General features: G+C 55.6%; 1 protein-coding gene across 13 annotated transcripts in view; it reads right to left on the minus strand.

The window, feature by feature from the left end:
• The window catches only part of SGSM2 (small G protein signaling modulator 2), a 43594-nt gene that overhangs the window by 18128 nt on the left and 7750 nt on the right, over positions 1-17716 (minus strand). For 8 of the 13 annotated variants that reach the window (XR_005212562.1, XR_005212561.1, XR_005212563.1 and 5 more), the window contains exons 3-13: positions 9284-9446; positions 8805-8966; positions 8504-8574; positions 8262-8407; positions 7829-7963; positions 7217-7341; positions 6754-6821; positions 6332-6492; positions 6083-6209; positions 4396-4530; positions 503-656 (exon numbers count right to left, since the gene is read on the minus strand). Coding sequence is in view for 9 of the 13 variants with exons in the window: in XM_037808106.1 (XP_037664034.1) it covers positions 503-656; positions 4396-4530; positions 6083-6209; positions 6332-6492; positions 6754-6821; positions 7217-7341; positions 7829-7963; positions 8262-8407; positions 8504-8574; positions 8805-8966; positions 9284-9446 (1447 nt within the window). In the remaining 4 variants the exon portion in view is untranslated. The remainder of the gene's footprint in view (positions 1-502; positions 657-4395; positions 4531-6082; positions 6210-6331; positions 6493-6753; positions 6822-7216; positions 7342-7828; positions 7964-8261; positions 8408-8503; positions 8575-8804; positions 8967-9283; positions 9447-17716) is intronic. The other 5 variants (XM_037808105.1, XM_037808113.1, XM_037808112.1 and 2 more) reach the window with 5 other exon arrangements.

Here is a 17716-nt window from a genome sequence, read left to right on the forward strand (position 1 = left end):
GGTGAAAAATGAAGTATGGGGTGCAAGAGGGCACCTGGCAAAAGCATCCAGTGCTGGCCAAATGACCCCCAAACAAACCATCTCCCCACGGTGCCTGGTGTGTGGCAGGTGCCCAGGTGTCTGCTGAGCATCCTCAGACTGATGGCCTGAAGCGGGATCCATGTCACCATCGGGAGGGGCTCCCACGCCTCGAGTCCCTACCATGTGCCAGGTGCCAGGTGCGAGTCTGGGGGTCCCCACAACTGCCGCAGGAAGCTTGTGGTATTATGCCCATTTCACAGGCAAGGAAACAGAGGCCAAGACACAGAGGCTCATAAAGACTCAGTAACTTGTCAAAGTCGCATGGGGAATGATTAGCAGAAGTAAAATTTGAATCCAGGTCTGTCCAACTCCAGAAGCCATCCTATCAGGAAAGTAACACAGCCCCCAAGGACAGACTGACACAGGCACGTGAATGGACACAACGCCCAGAAAGCTGGGGTTCCGGGCCCTACCCACTCACCGGTCGGGGATGCAGCTGCAGTGGCTGGAGGTTGCATATGGGGAGCTCCTGGAAGAGCAGGAGAGACAGGAGGAACCCTGGCTGCACAGGGACTCCAGGTGCCAGGCTGGCAGGCCAGGCCCAAAGCCCTGCATCTCGATCATGTCGCCAGCATCTGAGGGCAGGAAGGGACCATGGTCAGCTCCAGCAGGCCGCCCCCACCCAGCACCCTGCAGCACGCCCACCTCTGTGCCCAGAGCTGCAGCACGAAGTCTCCCGTTGGTGAGAAACCACAGGGTGGTGCCTGCCTAGCCCAGAGCCCAGAGATGGAAATGGTTGGGGGAGAGAGGAGGGGTCAGCAAGGTCTCTTTCTCCTCATGAGAAAATACTCTGACTCAGTCATGGATGATCACATCTCTCTCTTTCCATCCTCTACCAGCAACGGAATAAACACTCATTTTTTGAGAGGAAGGAGAAAGAAAGAGAAAGAACAACAAAGGCCTGAGTTCCCCCAAAATTCTGCCGACTAGCTTGGCCTTCAAGGATTGTGAGTGGTCCTCGTGGGCAAACTCTGAGATGCACAGGAAGGTTTCTGGAATGCAGCAAACTCTGGGTCCTCCTAGGCCAGGGGTGTCTCCACTGATCAAAGCCCCTGAGGGATCCCACAGACACCTGTCCTGGCCCACAGACCTTGCTCCTCTGAGGGGCTCTAAATCTAGTGGCCGGCAGCTAAGGAGAAGCAGTGTTCCCTGCCCAGGTTAGTCCCGTGCCCCTCTGCTGGCCCTTTCTGAGTCCTTCCTTGTCCTGAGCCTGACTGTCCTTGGCCTGGGGGCTTCCTGGAAACACACCAGTGAGCTGGATGGGAGGGCAGAGTTCCCAGAGCTGCAGGCCACTGAGGGGATGGAGGGTGGCTGGGCACACAGTCCCATCCAACAAGTGCCAGTCATAGAAGAATTGCCCAGGTCAGCATCAGAAGGATGGCTCCTTGGATGCGTCTATACCACCAGCAGATGAAGCCTTCACAGCTGGCCTAGCTGGTCTGAGTCAGAACTCAAGACCCCTGAGAGCTTCCAGGGACCGAGGAGGACAGTTCCTGCAGGGGCTCTGGCAGATCCAGGGAGCCACAAAGATGAAGCAAAGTGAGGGCAGGAAGTAAAGGGACTAGGAGATGATGCCAGGAGGGAAGGAGAGAGCCAAGAAGAGTAAAGAAGAAAGAGGTGTGCGTGCAGGAGACTTCAGTGGGCAGGTAGTTTTCTCAGTGAATCCAGAGTGATCTGGTTCAACCTGGGCCGTGCCCTGCTGCGAGCTGGAGCCAACCTAGACCTTTCTGTGGGAGCCAGATTTCAGCTCCGGGTGTGCCTTGGTGGGAGAGGGCTGAGCCGTGCCCCCTTCCCCCCTGACTGGCTGTCCTGTCCTGGCCCCGGGGCTCTCTTCCCAGACCAGCTGCTGGGACCTGGGGAGGTATCTGGCCCTTCAGCTCCACCAGTAGGCAAATTAAGGGAACACACTTGGTGATGAGGGGTTGCAAGCCAAGACTCTGGGAAGGGGAGGGATGAGGGGAGGCCTGGGGGTCCAGGGCAGGAGCCCACCTCATGGCCCTCAGCAGGCAGGAGAGGGGCCAGTCCCAGGGAGGAGCCAGGGTGGGGAAAGGCCCAGCCAGGCAGGCGGCAGGCAGCAGGCGGGCAGGTGGAGAAGGTGGCAGGGGCAGAGGGCAGGGGGCAGGGGGCAGGGGGCGGACACCCTGGGAAAGAAGCTCATGCCCAGAAAGCGAGGTCCAAACAAGGCAATCTCCTGGGTCAACGCTCTTCACCTGAATTCTCCAGGAAGAAGCTGAACAAGCCAGCACTGAACACTGCATCTCTCGATTAACTCAGCGCAGATGGCTAGAGCTCGGGAGTGCCTGGGTGAGGGGCAGGACTGGGGGGTCTGCCGGGTCAGCTGAGCATGAGGAAAGTTTAAAGCAAATCAGGGCGATGGAACCCCACAGCCCCTGAGACTCCGAGTGAAAGGTGCCTGGAGCAGAATCAGAGTGAACAACATGTCTGCTCAGTGGGGGAGGCAGCAGGAAAGGAGGGGAGGGAGAGAGTCTGGACCCCCGCCACTTAATTCACATGCACAAGTCAAGCATGTTGCAGGCCTGGAAAGCAACGGCTGGCAGAACAGACTCGACAGTGTTGTCATTACGGACAGGACTAGAGGTCAGGGGAGGCCACCGTCCCTTCCCCCCAACCAACTGCTGATTCTGCTCTCATGCCTCCTCCCCTTGCCCAAGTATCAGGGGCTCAGGGGCTGCATACTGGGTTGCTCTGGTCCCTGAGTTCCTCAAGAGGATGCCCAGACAACCCCTGGCCTCTGGACCCCATGAGACCAGAAGCTTCCCTGATCCCGGAGGCCTCGGCCCTAAGGCAGGTCAGGATGGGGCTTCCTGAGCCCAGGTCTGCCAAGACAAGGGCTGTGTTAGGAACCTCCAGCCTGACTCCCAGGCTTCCTGTGCCTCCTGGGAGTCTGTTCATGGGGTGAGGAAGGGGCCCCATGGCCTCCCTCAGAGCTCAGCCTTCCCACACTGCTCCAAGTCAGTTAACCTGTAAATAAGCATCAGCCCCCCAATCCAAGATTTGCAGGGATCCAGATGGCGGACCTGTGTGCAGTGATAAACACTGGAAGTGGGACTCCCCACTTCCGGTCCAGGCCTGGCCTACAGCCTCCTATCGGAAGGGGTGGGAAGGAGGGTGAGCACGAGATCCTGGGTGAGAGGGATAGCTGGCAGGGCTGCGTTGAGAGCGTGTGAGATTGTCCAATGCCACAGACTTCGCTGCCTAGGGCTGGGGAGACTCATCAGGATTGGCTTGGGCTCCTTGGCAGAACTTTGTGGAAGCATAAAGGGAGTGTTACGTATTTTTAGACACCCTCTGCAGGGGCAGGGAAGGGAAAGAAGCAATTAATTCTGTGGCATGGGAATGTGTAGGGATGGGGGCATGGGCCTTAAACTAGGGAAGCACCCCTAACCTATAAGAACTTGCCTCAGAACCTTCATAACCAACTTTCCCATGAGCACCCTGGCTGAGCACTCTCCAGAAAAGAGGGGGCTCCTTCTCCACCCACTGAGCTCTGTGTGAGAAATGGTGGACAGAGGCCTGAAGAGGGACTGTGGGCATTGTTGTGTCATTTACAATGAAGGAGTCACTGCACTTGTGCCTTCTGGGGCCCGTGAGGGCAGGGGACACTGTCTCATGTCCCCAGTGCCTTGCCCAGCACCTGGCACAGATGAGAAAACTGGGCTTTGGGGTGATGAAAAACTTGCTTAAAATCATATGGCCAATCAGGGGCACATCCGAGAGAAGAATTCTTCTTGCCATGCCCTGAGCCTATGCCCCCTTCCTGGACCCCACACTGCAGATGTTTCTAGATTTCATGCTAAAACACTCCACCATGCCTGCCAGGCCCTCAGGCCTGCTAGAAAAACTGAACCCTGGAGTCTCTTCCCATGAGGGCCCCCACCTCCTCACCTGACCCCCAGGACTAACTGTCCTATGCCCTGCCAGGCCCCCAGCAGGGGCTGGGACCTCTGTCCTCTTTTCATTAAATCAAGGGTTGGAAAGAGGGCCCGGAGGCTGGTCTTCCCAGTCAGCACGAGGGAAAGAATGGAACCACTGATTTGGGTTTGCCAGCATGATCCCTGGGAGTGGAAACAGGGGTTCCAAGAGGCAACCAGTAATACCAGAGCTTTGCAGCAGGGATCGTCTTCCCCCTGGGGCGGGGCGCCCTCTCTGGGCAAGCCTGCCCCCCACTTCCTGCCGGTGCCTGCCCTGCCTCCTGAAGGAAGGGAACTGCGGGCCCGTAATGCCAACACTGCCATTTGAGCTCCTGCGTGGGTGGCAGGTGGGCCCAGGGGTGGGAAGGGGAGGGATAAAAACCTTTCATCGGATTGGGAGCTGTGAGGTTCCGCGAGCAGATCATTGACAGCATCGCGTGCAGTTTATCGTCCTCGTCCTCGTCCTCGTCCACCGAGGCCGCACGGCTGGCCGCTAGGTGGTGGTAGTTAATAGTGACTGCCCGGAGAGAACAGCGAGAGAGGCAGAAGCATGAGGGCCGGGGTACGGGGACCCCGTCCTCGGGGCTAGTGGCATGGAGGTGGGGCACTGGATCCTGCAAGGCCTAAGATTGGGAACCCAGGGGGACCCCGAGAGCTCTTCTGATGACTTATTTGGGGGGTGGGGGAACATAGAAAAAAGTAGGGGGGTGGGAGGCAGCTCCGGGGCTCCACTCTTTGGAGGTGAACCCCTCAAGGAAGAACAGAAGAGAGAGAACTGAGCAGGGAGCAAGGGTGGTGAAAGACAGGGAGCATGCAGCCTGGCCGCCGCTCCGGAACCCCCAGTACTGAGCAAGGCAGGGCCCAGCGCTGGTGGACAGGGCCTGATCATTCTTCAGCTCCCATCCTGGTCAGGCTGGGCCAAATCCGAAGAGTACCCCAGACCCCCTACTTCAGACTAAATTCAGCCTTCTCTTCCACCTGTTTTCCCAGAGCCACTCATCTGGGTGTCATCTCCACTGAACACTCTCACCCTCTGGGAAGTGGTCCCTGAACAGCGAAATGACCAGAATTGGGAAAGGTCAAGGCTTCAAGAGGGGGAGCAGAGAATGAATAATTTAAACCAAGCAACAGCCTGTGTCTGAATGCTGGCTTTGCAGACACATTCTGGGAAAAGCTATGGCTCCTTATCAGGCACATCCGGGGGAGTCCCAAGCTGTCTGTCCTCCAGGCTTGTGCTGTGACTGTGCATGTAATCTGGGAGACCTGTCCCTTACAGAAGAGATGATTTGTGGGTTGTATTAAGCTTCCTCTGAGTTGGCACAAACTAGGAAGTTTAGAGAGCAGGCTGTCTGGCTGACGATAAATGCCCTGGGCTGGCAGATGCCCTGACCTTATCCATAAGAAACATGAGTCTGACCCAGAGAAACTGTGGGCAGGAGCAGCACTCCAAAGAGCTTCAGGGGTAGTAGATACAGATAGCTCTGCCTCCTCTAGCCCGGGGTCTGTGTCCAGGGCAGGATCCATCAGGGTGAGCTGTCTTTAGGCCCCAGCCTCCAAAGTCCCTGAAGCTCCAAGTCTCACTGTCTTCCAAGGCAACTCTCTATTTGAGCCAATGTGTGGGTGGCCAGTAGCCAGCCCCAGGGGGCTATGGCTCTAGTGGGGTCAGTGGACAACCTGCACCATCCAGGAAGTCCAGACCCCGCACCCAGGCTGCCCCGTGGAGGTCAGGCAGCAGGCAGGGAGAAACAGAGGAGAGTTCTCTATGCTCTATTTCTAGCCTCCACATATTTTTTTCCTGGGGCAGGATGTGAAAGGATGAACTAGGAGAATATTGCAGTGATGCCTGGGTCTGCCGAGTCAAAAGTCTTGGGGTGAAGAGGTGGGAGAAGACAGCCAGGTAGAAGAGCAACTTTTCAGAGGGATGATTTGCAGGTAAAAGTTCCATCTTAGAGGCTAAGTGACGAACGTCTTGCCTTATCCTGGTCTGGTCAGTGGAGCCTGCTGGTGCCCCTCAGCCTCCCTGGGCATCTGTCTCTCCTCCCCCACTGGGTGGGGGTTGGGACACTCACTGTGCTCGTGCCGGTGGCCAGGGTAGATGATCCGGAACACATAGTCGGTGGCCCGGCCCATGCCCATCTCCTCCATGTCTACACAACGTGTGCTGCCGCGTTTCCGTAGCCTGGGGAACACCTTCCCCTGTGCAGGGAGGGCGGGTGGTCAGCCTGTCCGGGCAGAGTCCAATGCCGGGTACCACGCAAAGCTGCCCCCAGGAGCCCACACACATCCCCCCCCCCGGAGCCTCCCAAGCCCTCATGTACCTTTCCCTGCTGGGTCCAGAGTGGGGGCTCTAGCTGTCCGCGAGGCAGGAGCCCATTCTCCAGGCAGGACAGAAAGGACAGGAGGTGTCCTCCCTGGGGGAAGTGCAGCGGTGGCCTCTGGATGCCATCCTGGCTCACCAGCACGAGTGTGCCACCATTCTCTGGAGGGTCAATGGGCCCAGTGAAGCTGTGGCCAGGTGGCTTCCTGAGACATCTCATCTGTCACCACAGCCCAGGTGGCTGACCAGCCCTTTGCAGCACTGTGGGCTCCCCCAGCTGGGAAGGGGGCTGGTCAGGAGTCTCATTATCGGGGGATGGCAGCAGGAGGACGAGGTGTCCAGGGCCCTGCACACGCTGACGGCCGGGAGAAGACAGCGTCTCTCTCCTCTTCCCACCCCTGTGCCCAGGTCAGGGAGGCTTACTTTGCTGGTGGCAGTGGATGCAGACGATCTGACTGAAGGGCACGACCAAGGCATAGTCCCAGTAAACACTGGAAAGGAACAGATGGGTGTCACCATGTTCCCAGACCTTCCCTCCTGCCTGTCCTCGTCTCCTGGCCCCACCACCCCTCGAAACTGAATCTAGGAGGCCCATAGCCAAGAAGGCACCTCCGCCAGCCATGGCCCTTCAAGTCTGGTGCTGTCCTCATGGAAGTCCCAGATCCCTAGTGCTTGGCTGGGGCAAATGCCTTCATGCCCAGGCCTGGCTCAACCTCAGAAAGCCCGAAGTCTCACCAGCTGGCCTCTCCTGCCGTTGTTGGTATCCGGATAAGAGTGAGGCCTGCCTCACCAAGAGGGCTGGGTCTCTCCATGGCCCTGTCCTGTTGGGGGACAAGCTCTATTCCCCTCCCTGGCTCCTTGGAACAAATAATCCCAAAGCCCCCACCTCTTTTCCAGCTCTGAGTCCCCCAGAGTCCCATTCATAAGCTGGTTGGGGGTCCACTTCAGAGTCAGGCTCTCTGCAGACTGGTGCAGGGAGAGGTAGCCAGGGACAGCCTCCATGTCTTCCTTCTACAAGAGGGAGGAGACACACCAAAAGACAGAGACAGTGAGGGGCTGAGCCTCCCAGGGGTGGCCTCTGGGAGATGGTGGGAGCAGGTGAGGCCAAGAGAAGCCATCATGGGGCCTGGCCTGGGGCTGGGCAGAAGCACAGGGAAAAGGAGACCCATGTGGCAGATCAGGGCCTCTCCGTCCCCTGGCTGGCCTGGTGCCACCAGCTCTGCCCCATCAGCCTTCTGGATGCCAGGTGTGTCCTGGCCCAGCCACACCCAGCTGGGTGTTCACCCTGCCCGCAGGCTGCCGTTCCTACTCCTGGATGGCCTGGCCTGCAGTGGGCCAAAGCAGATGACATCCCTGGCTCTGGCCTGTTCAGGGCTGGGCGTGAGTTGTAGAACCAGCGAGGGGTGGGTGGGAGCTGTTCTCCCCCTGGCTCAAGCCCCTTCTAAGGGAACGAACCTGGGCAGAGGGCTCCAGTGTTAGGGGTATTGGGCCTTCTTACCGGCTGCACCAGCACGTTGTTCTTGCCATAGAGCAGCCGCGTTCTTGAGTTCTGATGCAGGGACTCCACATACTCACGGGCACAGGCAGCTAGCCGGTCCTCTGAGGCACTGCCGCTTGAGTGCCGCTTCCGAATCTGCCCAGAAGGTCACATCTCAGTCCCCCGCCTCAGGAAATCAGCCTCAGGGCTGAGAACCCTCAGGCTTCCGTGTCCAACCCTCTAGCTGACCGTTAGGGACCTTCCTGTCCCCAGGTTGTGCCCAGCCACCCTCTGTTCTCCAGTCATGGACCAGCCCTATGCCCCTTGCCTTGCAGGTGCCAGTGTAGGAAAAGGCTCTTTTGGGGTGGTCACTACCTTGGGGCATCTCCAAGACCCAGCTTGAGCCTGAGAGGAACACTGTGGTGAGCACAGGTTTTCGGGGTGGGACACTTACTCCCAGGGCTGGGCGCTTTGCGGGGGAGTCCTGGCGATTGGAGGGACCCCGGATTCGGTGCCTCTGGACCAGCTCATCTGCGGAGGGTTCGGTCCAGTAGTGATCAGCTGTCTTGAGCTTGGTATATTCCAAGGCACAGGGCCCCACTGTGGAGAGAGGGACGGCTGGCTCCTGACCATGCTCCCTTGGGGCTGCCCCTCAGCCACCACCGGCCCTTCCCGGGCTTCTGTCCTCGGGCTCACCTAGAAGAGAGGCCAGGATGGGGCCAAACACAGGGTCTGCCAGTAAAGCCTCCTTCTCATAGAACTTGCTGCTGGTAGGAGAGATGGGGTGACTGGTGGGGTCCCCAGACTCAGTCCAGAGTGGTCAAAGTCACTGAGTAGGGGTGTCCCCACAAAGACCAACTTCATGTCAGTCCACAGGAAGGCATGAATCCGCAAGGACAGGGCTTTGTGGGGTGCCCAGTGCAGGCCGTGGTGGATGGTTGAGCATGCACAGGGCCGGGCTGAGGACCATTCAGGAGGTGCGGGACGGGGTGGTCACCTGCAGCTCTCCACCAGGTACTGTACAACCCTGTCCAGCACTTTCTCGATGAGCGCCGTGCGTACCCATATGTGCTTCAAGGCCTGCGGGCTGAGGGCCGGGGCCTTCCCACTGGCAGAGCCCTGTCTCCGCAGGGCCTCCTGGCTGCCCCGCAAGGGTTTCCTGCAAAGTGGGGGAGGGCTTCAGGAGAGCGAGGGCCCAGAAATAAGCCTGGCTTGAGGCCCCCTGGAAGGGTGGCACTGGGAATGCAGCTTGATGCCACAAGAGAGTAGCTAGAAGACTGACTGGGAAGGGGACAGAGGCAGGGGACAGGGCCTTGTGTCCCCAAAGCTGTGCTGCCCACTCCCAGGCTGGTCCCTCACCCAAAAGGCCCTTTAACAGAGGCCCGGGAAGCCAACCTTCAGGTAGGTTGTCCTGGAAAGGAGTAAGTGTCAAATGGAAGCAGAAGGATGGGCAGGAGGGGCTGGCCCAGGGCTCACCTGCCCTCGGCTTGTTGCTGCAGCTCCTGGACCTTGTGGCAAATCTCCCCAGCCACTGGGCATGTCTTCCCCACCTTGGTGAACAGGGCTGCCACCTTGTCATTGCGCAGGAAGCCAGCAGCCCGGCGTCTCAGCTGATGCAGGAGGCAAGCCTCCACCGCACCTGGGCCACAAAGGGGACCAGCACCTGAGCCCAGGCAAGAGGGGGCCGCAGGGAGCAGCACTCCCTCTCCTCCACACCTGTGGAGAGGCCGAGGGGCAAGGGGAGGGCTTCCCAGATTCAGGTAGGCCAGCGGGATAAACTGGGGGAGACTGACCTCCTTCCAAAACCCCCCTCCTCACCCCTCTGCTCCTGCCGGGTGGCCCTGAGGGGGGCTTTGACCATGCCTGGTGCCTGGTGTGTATATGCCTCCTCTGCAGCACCATCCCTGGGAGGCCGCAAAGGCCAAAGGGGCTGCACCCCCTGACCACAGTGGAGGGCAAGCATGGAGGGCACCTGCAGGACAAGGGGCGCCGAGGCCCACCATCCACAGCCTTCCTGGAGAGCATGGCTGATGTGGTTGCTAAGGAACGGGGCTCTGGAGGAGCTAAAATATTGATGAAGCCACATGAGACCGGGCTGACAGCGGTTCCTGAATTACTGATGAGCCCGGCAGCCTGGAGGGAGAGGAGATTTCCATTTCCCAGCCTGGGAGGTCTTCCCTTCATTCATTCATGCTTTTAGGGGCCAGGATGACTCTCTCCCTCTGGATCCTCCTGATCTGACCATGGACAGACCCCTCAGGAAGGAAAGAAGGGCTTGGCAGAGAGCCGGGCGTCGTCCTGGGCATGTACAGGCCAAAAATATTAGCGTGTATGCATGGGGGGAGAGGGGCTTCACCATTATTGAGGCCAGGGTGATGGTTTGACAAGTGCAGAGGGAGAGGCCCAGAAACGGGAAGGGACTCCATCACAGAGACATAGTGGCAGAGCCAGGACTGGGAGCCAGGGCCCCAAACCCTAGCCCGAGCCCTTTCCTCACCTCACATGGCCACCGTGTATTTAGACGGGGGTGCACCGGTAGAAAGGGGTTGGGGGGGGGCCCTCTCTTAATGTCACTGACTGACAACAGCCCGCTGAGCTGGAGATAGGGAGCCAGACAGAACAGATCTGAATCTTGGCTGGGCCACTCTCTACCTCTGGGAAACTTGGGTCAGACACATAAAGCTGTGAGCCTCAGTTTTATCATCTGTGAAATGGGGATAATGCTTCTTTGGATTGGCATGAAACATTGAATGAGATGAAGTATGTAAAACGCCCTGCACAGGGTCTGGCACTCAGAAGGCACCTGGTTCACACTGGTTCCCAATTCCTCACCACTTTTTGTTCATACACTGTTCTATGGCTACCCTGTCAGAGCTGGCTGCTTTCTTAGAAACAGGGGAATTGAGGACCTGTCCAGTTTATTTTTTCTAGGGTTGTTAGAATATGAGACCTGGACTTAGGAAAAAAATCACTGAAAATAATTTCTCACCCATTCTGCCTTCATTTTAAGTAAGTAACAGGTGGTCCCTGCTGTGCTGTCAAGAAGTTTTGCTTGGCCTTCTCCTGGACTGAATACAAGAAGTTGGGGAGAGAGTCCTTGGGGCCCAGACTGGAGGACAGCCAGCTCCGTGGGAGAGCCCCCGGGTGGGCAGACACGAGGCAGGACCACATCTACTCATGAGGGCCTCCTGCCTGCTCTTCCCTGCTCACATCTCGGAGGATTTGTATTTTACAGACACAGCTTTTCCTTCACGGTGTGCTTACACATCTGCGTGCACATGTATATGCAGACAGGTGTGTCTACAAGTGTAGCATGTATGCATGGGGCACCTGGGGGGATCTCTGGCTTAAGTGTCCACACACTCATCTCCCCGGTCTGGGGGTCTGTGTGGCCCTGGCTGGAGAGGCGAGTGGCCTTTTGTCCCATTCCTCTCCTCTTGGTCCTGAGGCTGCTGCAGCTACAAGTCCTCACCTGGGGGAGGGAGATGGCCATTACCTGGGGCTGCTCTCCCCATCCAGAGCTGGGAGAGAAGCAGCCCTGAACGGGGCCAGGGTGGCAGCAGGTGGCACCAGTTCTGCAGAGAATCACGCGCCTCGGTGATGTGACTAATTGCCGGGATAATGAGTCATTAGCCTTCCCACCTTCCCCTGGTGACTGCAAACGCAGCCAGGCTAGGGAGCGGGAATGGCTGCATGGCGCTCCCATCCTGCTCGGCCTCAGCTGCCCTCCCCCAGCCTCTGAGAGAAGCCCAAACATCCCACCCTGACCCCCGCTCACCCTTCACCCTTAGGTTCCTTTTGTGAACCCAAGGCAAGCTGCCAGGCAATGTCTGGGGAAGGAGAAATCTCTCCCATCACTCTAGGCAAAGTAAATAGGCTTTTACTCTTAACACAGTTCTACAATCTCCTTGGTCAGTGATTTTCAAACTACCCCTGTGTTTCCTCATTCCCACCAGGGTGCCTACGGAGAACCCCTGAAATTGTGTGCAAAATTTGTTGGCATGCTTGGGTGAGTACTTAGATGGCTTTCAGCTTCTAAAAGGGGCATCCAACACTGAAAAATGTTTAAGAAACCCTGCTCTAAGCAGAAACCCAGACACCCCCACTGATCAAAGATCACGGAGATGCAAACAAACATACAGAGTCATCAACAACAATGTCGAACTCTCTTTCTAGCCCTGGTCCCCAGGAAGGGCATCTCACACCAGCACTGGGTGGGAACTGTCGAGTGCCCTCCCTAGGCAGAAGGCCATGAAGAAGTCAGCACCTCGTCGCCTTCCCCGATTGAGGGCCCAGGGCACTGAGAAGGAGAACTCTGGGGTCTTACTCTTCTTTCTGCCCCGGATCTCCCACCCTGACCCCATTCTCCAGGGTGAAGGGCCATGGCAAGAGACGCCCATCAGGGCTAAGGCCCCCAGATTAGCTGAGCACATCCCCCCTCGTAACCTGGGCCCCAGCCATAGAGGCCTTAGGACCCCCTATCCCAGCGACTGGGGTCTGGGCTGGGGGCTCCAGCACCATCTACAGCCACTCTGGAGGTACACCAACTCATCAGGACAGGGGTGAGGCAGCCCAGTCATCATTTGGCTCATTTCACACGGGAAAACAGGCATTAATTATATAATAAAAAATCAACGCTGGTTTGGCCATTGGTTGGGGTGGAAGGGCTTGGGCAAATGAATCATGACTCAACAAGCACAATTCTCTCACTCCCCACATGGTCTTCTGGCGGCCTTTGGAGTTATGGTGGCCAGAGGAACCCAGGGGTACCCTCCCTGTCATCCTGTCCCATCCCACTGACAGCAAATCTCAGGAATTGCAACTTGGAGTGGGCAAGAGCATAACTTATTTTCAGCCTGGCGCCTTGCTGTGGACAACCCTCTCCTCCCACAAAGGCCTGATGATGTCACCTTCTTCCCAGGGAAAGGCTGGGAACCACAGGCCCAAACTAACCCTGGGACTCTCTCTGGTCAGAGCCAGCTTCTGACATGCCCCTAAAGTCCATTAAATTGTGGGGCTTAAATGCAAATGGGGCTGGAGATTACGAGTGCCAATGGAATGCTACAGGGACTCCCCTTCCCCCAAAATACACACGCTGATTTAACCATTCCAAAGGGTCCAATCCAGAATGGAGGGGATATCGTGAGATAGAGATGGGAGGCACCTGGGAGGTTCTGGACTCCTCTCCGGCATTGCGGGTGGGAGGCTGACTGTGCACCCCGACAGAGGTGATCTGACACAACCAACATCGCAAATAACTGCTGACCCAGGAACCCCTCTTCTGGGACTCCTGCAGCTTTGACTGCACACAAGATTACTCAGTTATAACAGCAAAGGATTGGAAAGCACAGGGGACAGGTTAGATAAATATGGTACATTCATACAGTAGAATATCTCACAGCTCTGAAAAAGGAGGCTACTCTCTAGGAACTAGAAATGGAAAGATCTCCGAAAGCAAAGTGCAAAACAGTAGGGCTGCATGCAACCTTTTAACTACCAGAAGGGATAGGGATAAATAATATGATTTTTTAACTAGTATAAAAAACTGGAAGGTTACACAAGGGAAAAAAAAAGTGTCTAATCTGTGTGGGAATTTGTAAATGGAGAGGAAGTGGGTGAATGGGTATAGGGAAAGGACTTTTCATTACATACCTTTTTATATAATTTTGGTTTTTGATCCAGATAAATTAAATATATTACCAATTCAAAATAACAGTAATAATAATAATAAAATGAATAAGTGACCACCAAACTCAGATTCCACTGGGTTTCCCATCATGAGATGACACCAGAAATTCTCTCCAACCTGGGGGTGAATCAAAACTCACCAAACCCAGGAGGGCTGGGTCTGTGTGGTGGGCACACACTCCTTCATAGGCACCCTCAGCAAACAGCCTCCCGGAATGGTCTGGATCCCCTCACCTTCTTCCCTGTCCCCCAGGGGAGCTTCTGGGCTCTGCTTAAGGTGGCAGCAAGTGCCCGAGCTGGGCAGGAAGCAGAGAAAGGACTCGGTGGACTGGGACAAGCTTAGGTGTCTCAGGAGATGACTTAAAGCTATGGCTTCCCGGGACACACAGCAGTGGTTGGGAAGGGGTCCTCACTCTGCTGGGGGACCTCAGAAACAAGCCTGGGTCTGGGAGGGCCCCCTGTGTTTACCCTGGCTCTCACGCGCATGTCTGTTTAAAGCTGTGCTCAGAGACAGGTGCCTACACCAGCCTGGATGAACAGCCGTCAGAGAACCACTCCAGGGTGGTTGAGGTAAAGGCACAGCAAGGGCACAGCAGCTGTGGGAGCACAGCCCAACAGGCCGCTGGGGCCCCTCTCAGCCGGGAGAAGGTGGGAATGGGAGAAGAGCAAGTGTGGCACAGGTCCCCTGCTCTCCCACCTCGGGCTCGGTTCCCCCTTTGCTACCAGCTGCCATCCGCACAATGGGGGAGTTCAGTCGTAGTTGCCATAGAGAAGCAAGCCCGGTGAGGACAGCACAAGGTAGGCCCAGCCACAGGCAGCCGGTTGGGGCCTGGAGCTTCCTGGAACCCCGCTCAGGGCTGCGCAGGCCCCTGGACAGTGCAGCCGAGACTGCTGGGAGAGGAGCAGGCTCCCAGGAGTGCAAGGAATGGGTGAGAGGGGCATCCTCTTCGGAAGCAAGAGCTCAAGGGAGAGGTATGTTTACTCCACTGCCAAAGGAGGAAGTAAGTCTTCCTCTGCAGCCAGATGCGGAGGGAGGGGCAAAGCAGCCATCATCCGGTCTCCTCCCCACTTCCCTGGAGGCCTCTCCTCAGAATGAGCATTTCTATGGCAACTAGGGTACATTTTCTCTTGGTGTGCGCTGGTGATGCTGGCTGTTTGGTTTGGTTTTAGGGGGCATTTCTACAACAAAAAAGCAACACTCCTATCCAGAATTTGGGAGGAGAAAGGATTGCCCTGATTTTCTGGAACCAAGCAGGCAAGAGAAATGCAATTCCTACCACACAGACCCATCTTCCTTGCCCCACTGGGGATGCAGGGTGGGGTCAGCACACACAGCCTCCTGGGTGGCTTCCCAGGGGAGCAGGCCAGAGCTGGCTTCTCATGCAGTGGACAGAGGTGAGCACACTCGCCCAGCTGGGCAAGGGACCCACCATCTCCCAGAGTGTCTCCGGACACCACAAGCTCACTGTTCGGGGACTGGAGCTGCATTTCCACAAGGGCCAGCTCCTCCTCCGTGCCCCAGCACTTCCAGTCTCCAACCCCAAGTAGCCCTCACCATAGACCTATCCTTAGGCAGCACAGACTTCAGAGAAAGACAGAAGTGGGTTTAAACCCTGGCACCTCTCCTTACTAGCTGTCTGACCTTGGGTAAACCACTAAACCTCTCTGAGCTTCAGGTGCAACTGGGGAAAACAACAGGTCCCATCTCAATGGCTGTTGCATGATGGTGTATGCCAAGGGCTCCTTGACTACTGCCCAGTGCACTGAAGGCAGATCAGCCAACTCTAATCCCTTTCTGGCCTGCACATCATGCTCACCCCCTGCCTTCTTCCCTCCTGTCCCTGTGGATGCACCTTCCCACTTGCACTGGATCCCAGCCCCCTTCACCTTCTCAAGGACAACGCTCCAGCAAATGTCCCTTCTCTTTTCCTATATCTTCAATCATTTCCCTATTAGAAACTTCCCATTTGTAAATAAAGGTCCTGTGACTTCTCCAACTTAAAACAACATCTTCCTTGGCCCTACATCTCCATTCAGGTATTGCCTCATTTATTTGCCCCCTTTTATGCAAAATTTCTCAAGAAAGTTGTCTATACTGGCTTGCTCCATCTCCTCCTCCTCCCTCTTTATTTTTAACCATTTCATTATAGAAAATTCCAAACATCTACAAAAGTAAAGCAGACAGTATAACGAACTCCCACGTACCTATCATTCACTATAAACAATTATCAAATCACAACCAATCTTGTTTCATCTGTACTACCGCCAACCACTTTTTCCTTACTCCTGTACTATTCTGAAGTAAATTTTCGACATACATTTTATTTATAAATATTTTTCCATGTATCTCTAAAAAATAAGGATTTGCTTTAAAAACATGATGAAGTACCTTAATTACATGTACAAAATTAATAACAGTTCCTTAATATGATCAAATATTTAGTCACTGTTCAAATTTCTCTAATTGTCCAGATGCTTCCAACTCCTAGAAACAGGCATTCCCAGGTGGGATTCTGGAGAAGATTCTAGGAGGTTTTATGGGGAAGTCCATAAAGTCATTTTCAAAAACAAAGTAGGATGTCATTGGTGGTGATAACATAGCAAATTTTTTAAGCACCTACTGCATACCAGGCTCCATGCTATGTGCTCTGCCTGCATCATGCTCACGTTGACCTTCTGGGGATAGCTCAGAGAGGCCAAGTACTGGCCATGGCCACACACTCCACAACATGGTCAAGATGTGAACCCACGCCTGGCCGGCTCCACAACCACATGCCCTCATCCATGCCCAAGGCAGGGCCAGGGCATCCAGCTCCCCCAGAGGCCCTTCCTTCCATCTTGATCATTTACGGATAAAAGGCAACAGATCTCGAGAATGAGCTGTTCATTCGGTGCGGGTGGGAAGAAGAGTAGGAATCCCTTTTACTGAAAGAGACCAGCTAAAAACTGCCTGAAGTCTGAATTTCAGAATGTGCTGAAATAACTCTGGCTGCAGTATCCCAGGTGGGATGCCAGCCTTCCATAGCACCTGCTTCCCTCTGAGCTCATTAGCATCTCCTTGTCACTCCCAGAAGGAGCTCCTAGCAGGGCCATCTTCCTGGCTAATGAAAGCTGCTTAGCAACAGGGAGCTGGTTATCAAAGCCCTGATGTTACTCCCAGCTCCACAGACTCCACCCACGACTCCCATAATGCTTGCCCGAAGCAATCCTCAGGTGGACCCACCAGTGGAAGGGGAGGGCGGGGCTTGCCTTGTCTGGCGTGGGTCCCACCCCCCACGCCTCTGGGGAGAAGAGACATTCGAGTTTGAGAACCTGTTCTCTGATGTGAGCAGCCTCTCTGTGGGTTTCCTAAACCCACTCTACCCACCCAATGTTAAAATCTGACCTCAGAGCCAAATCAGAATAGAACAAATAGACATATGTGGAGGCAGACATCCCCTGACCCTGAGTCAGCCAAGGAGGGAGGGAGATTGCTTCTCCAGGGCGCATAGGTTGATGCCTAAGCAGCCTCCGAACCTTTGATGGGAAGGGAGCAACTGTGCCCTCCTTAAGCATGTATAGAATACAGAGTTCGAAGGTGAAACTTGGGACAATTGACTGTTTCACCCTGACCTTGAGTTAAAAGCACCTTCCCCTCCAGGAGAAGGGGGACAGGGGCTATCAGCCTACACCTGGGGGTTCATGAGGCCACAGCGAAAATGAGGTGTCAATTTGATTCAACAGTAAGTTTTGACATTAAAATAACAATTTCAAAGACCATATTATGGAGCAAAATGCAAACTTTATATGACTTTTTATGATAAAAGGAGACTGACCAAAGAACCCTCTCCTGCCTTGGTGGGTTTGCGGCTATTCCCCAAGCCCCACCCTCCACCACTGGAAGGGGGCAGTCACCCAGGTCCCTATCCCCTGCTCTAGGGGTTTGGGGCTGGTACCACACATGGAGAAGTCCCTCCCTGCCAGCAAACCTTCTTCACAAAGTTTCTGCCTGCAGGAGTGACCAGCTTCTGGACAGACAGGTTTAGGAACAACTAGAGCAAACACATGGCTAATGCACATTTCTCCCAGTCCTGGGTGTCTTGTTCCTCCCCCTGGGTCACAGGAACCAGAGTCTGCCAGCAACTTCCCTTGGTTTGTGCAGGAGTCCCATTTCTAAGGCTCTCCAGGAAGGTTGTGTTTCAGGCTCAAATGACTGTCTGTATTCTAAGGAAGCTCAGAGAA

The sequence above is a fragment of the Choloepus didactylus genome, chromosome 18 (genome assembly GCF_015220235.1).
Source record: "Choloepus didactylus isolate mChoDid1 chromosome 18, mChoDid1.pri, whole genome shotgun sequence".
Taxonomy (NCBI): domain Eukaryota; kingdom Metazoa; phylum Chordata; class Mammalia; order Pilosa; family Megalonychidae; genus Choloepus; species Choloepus didactylus.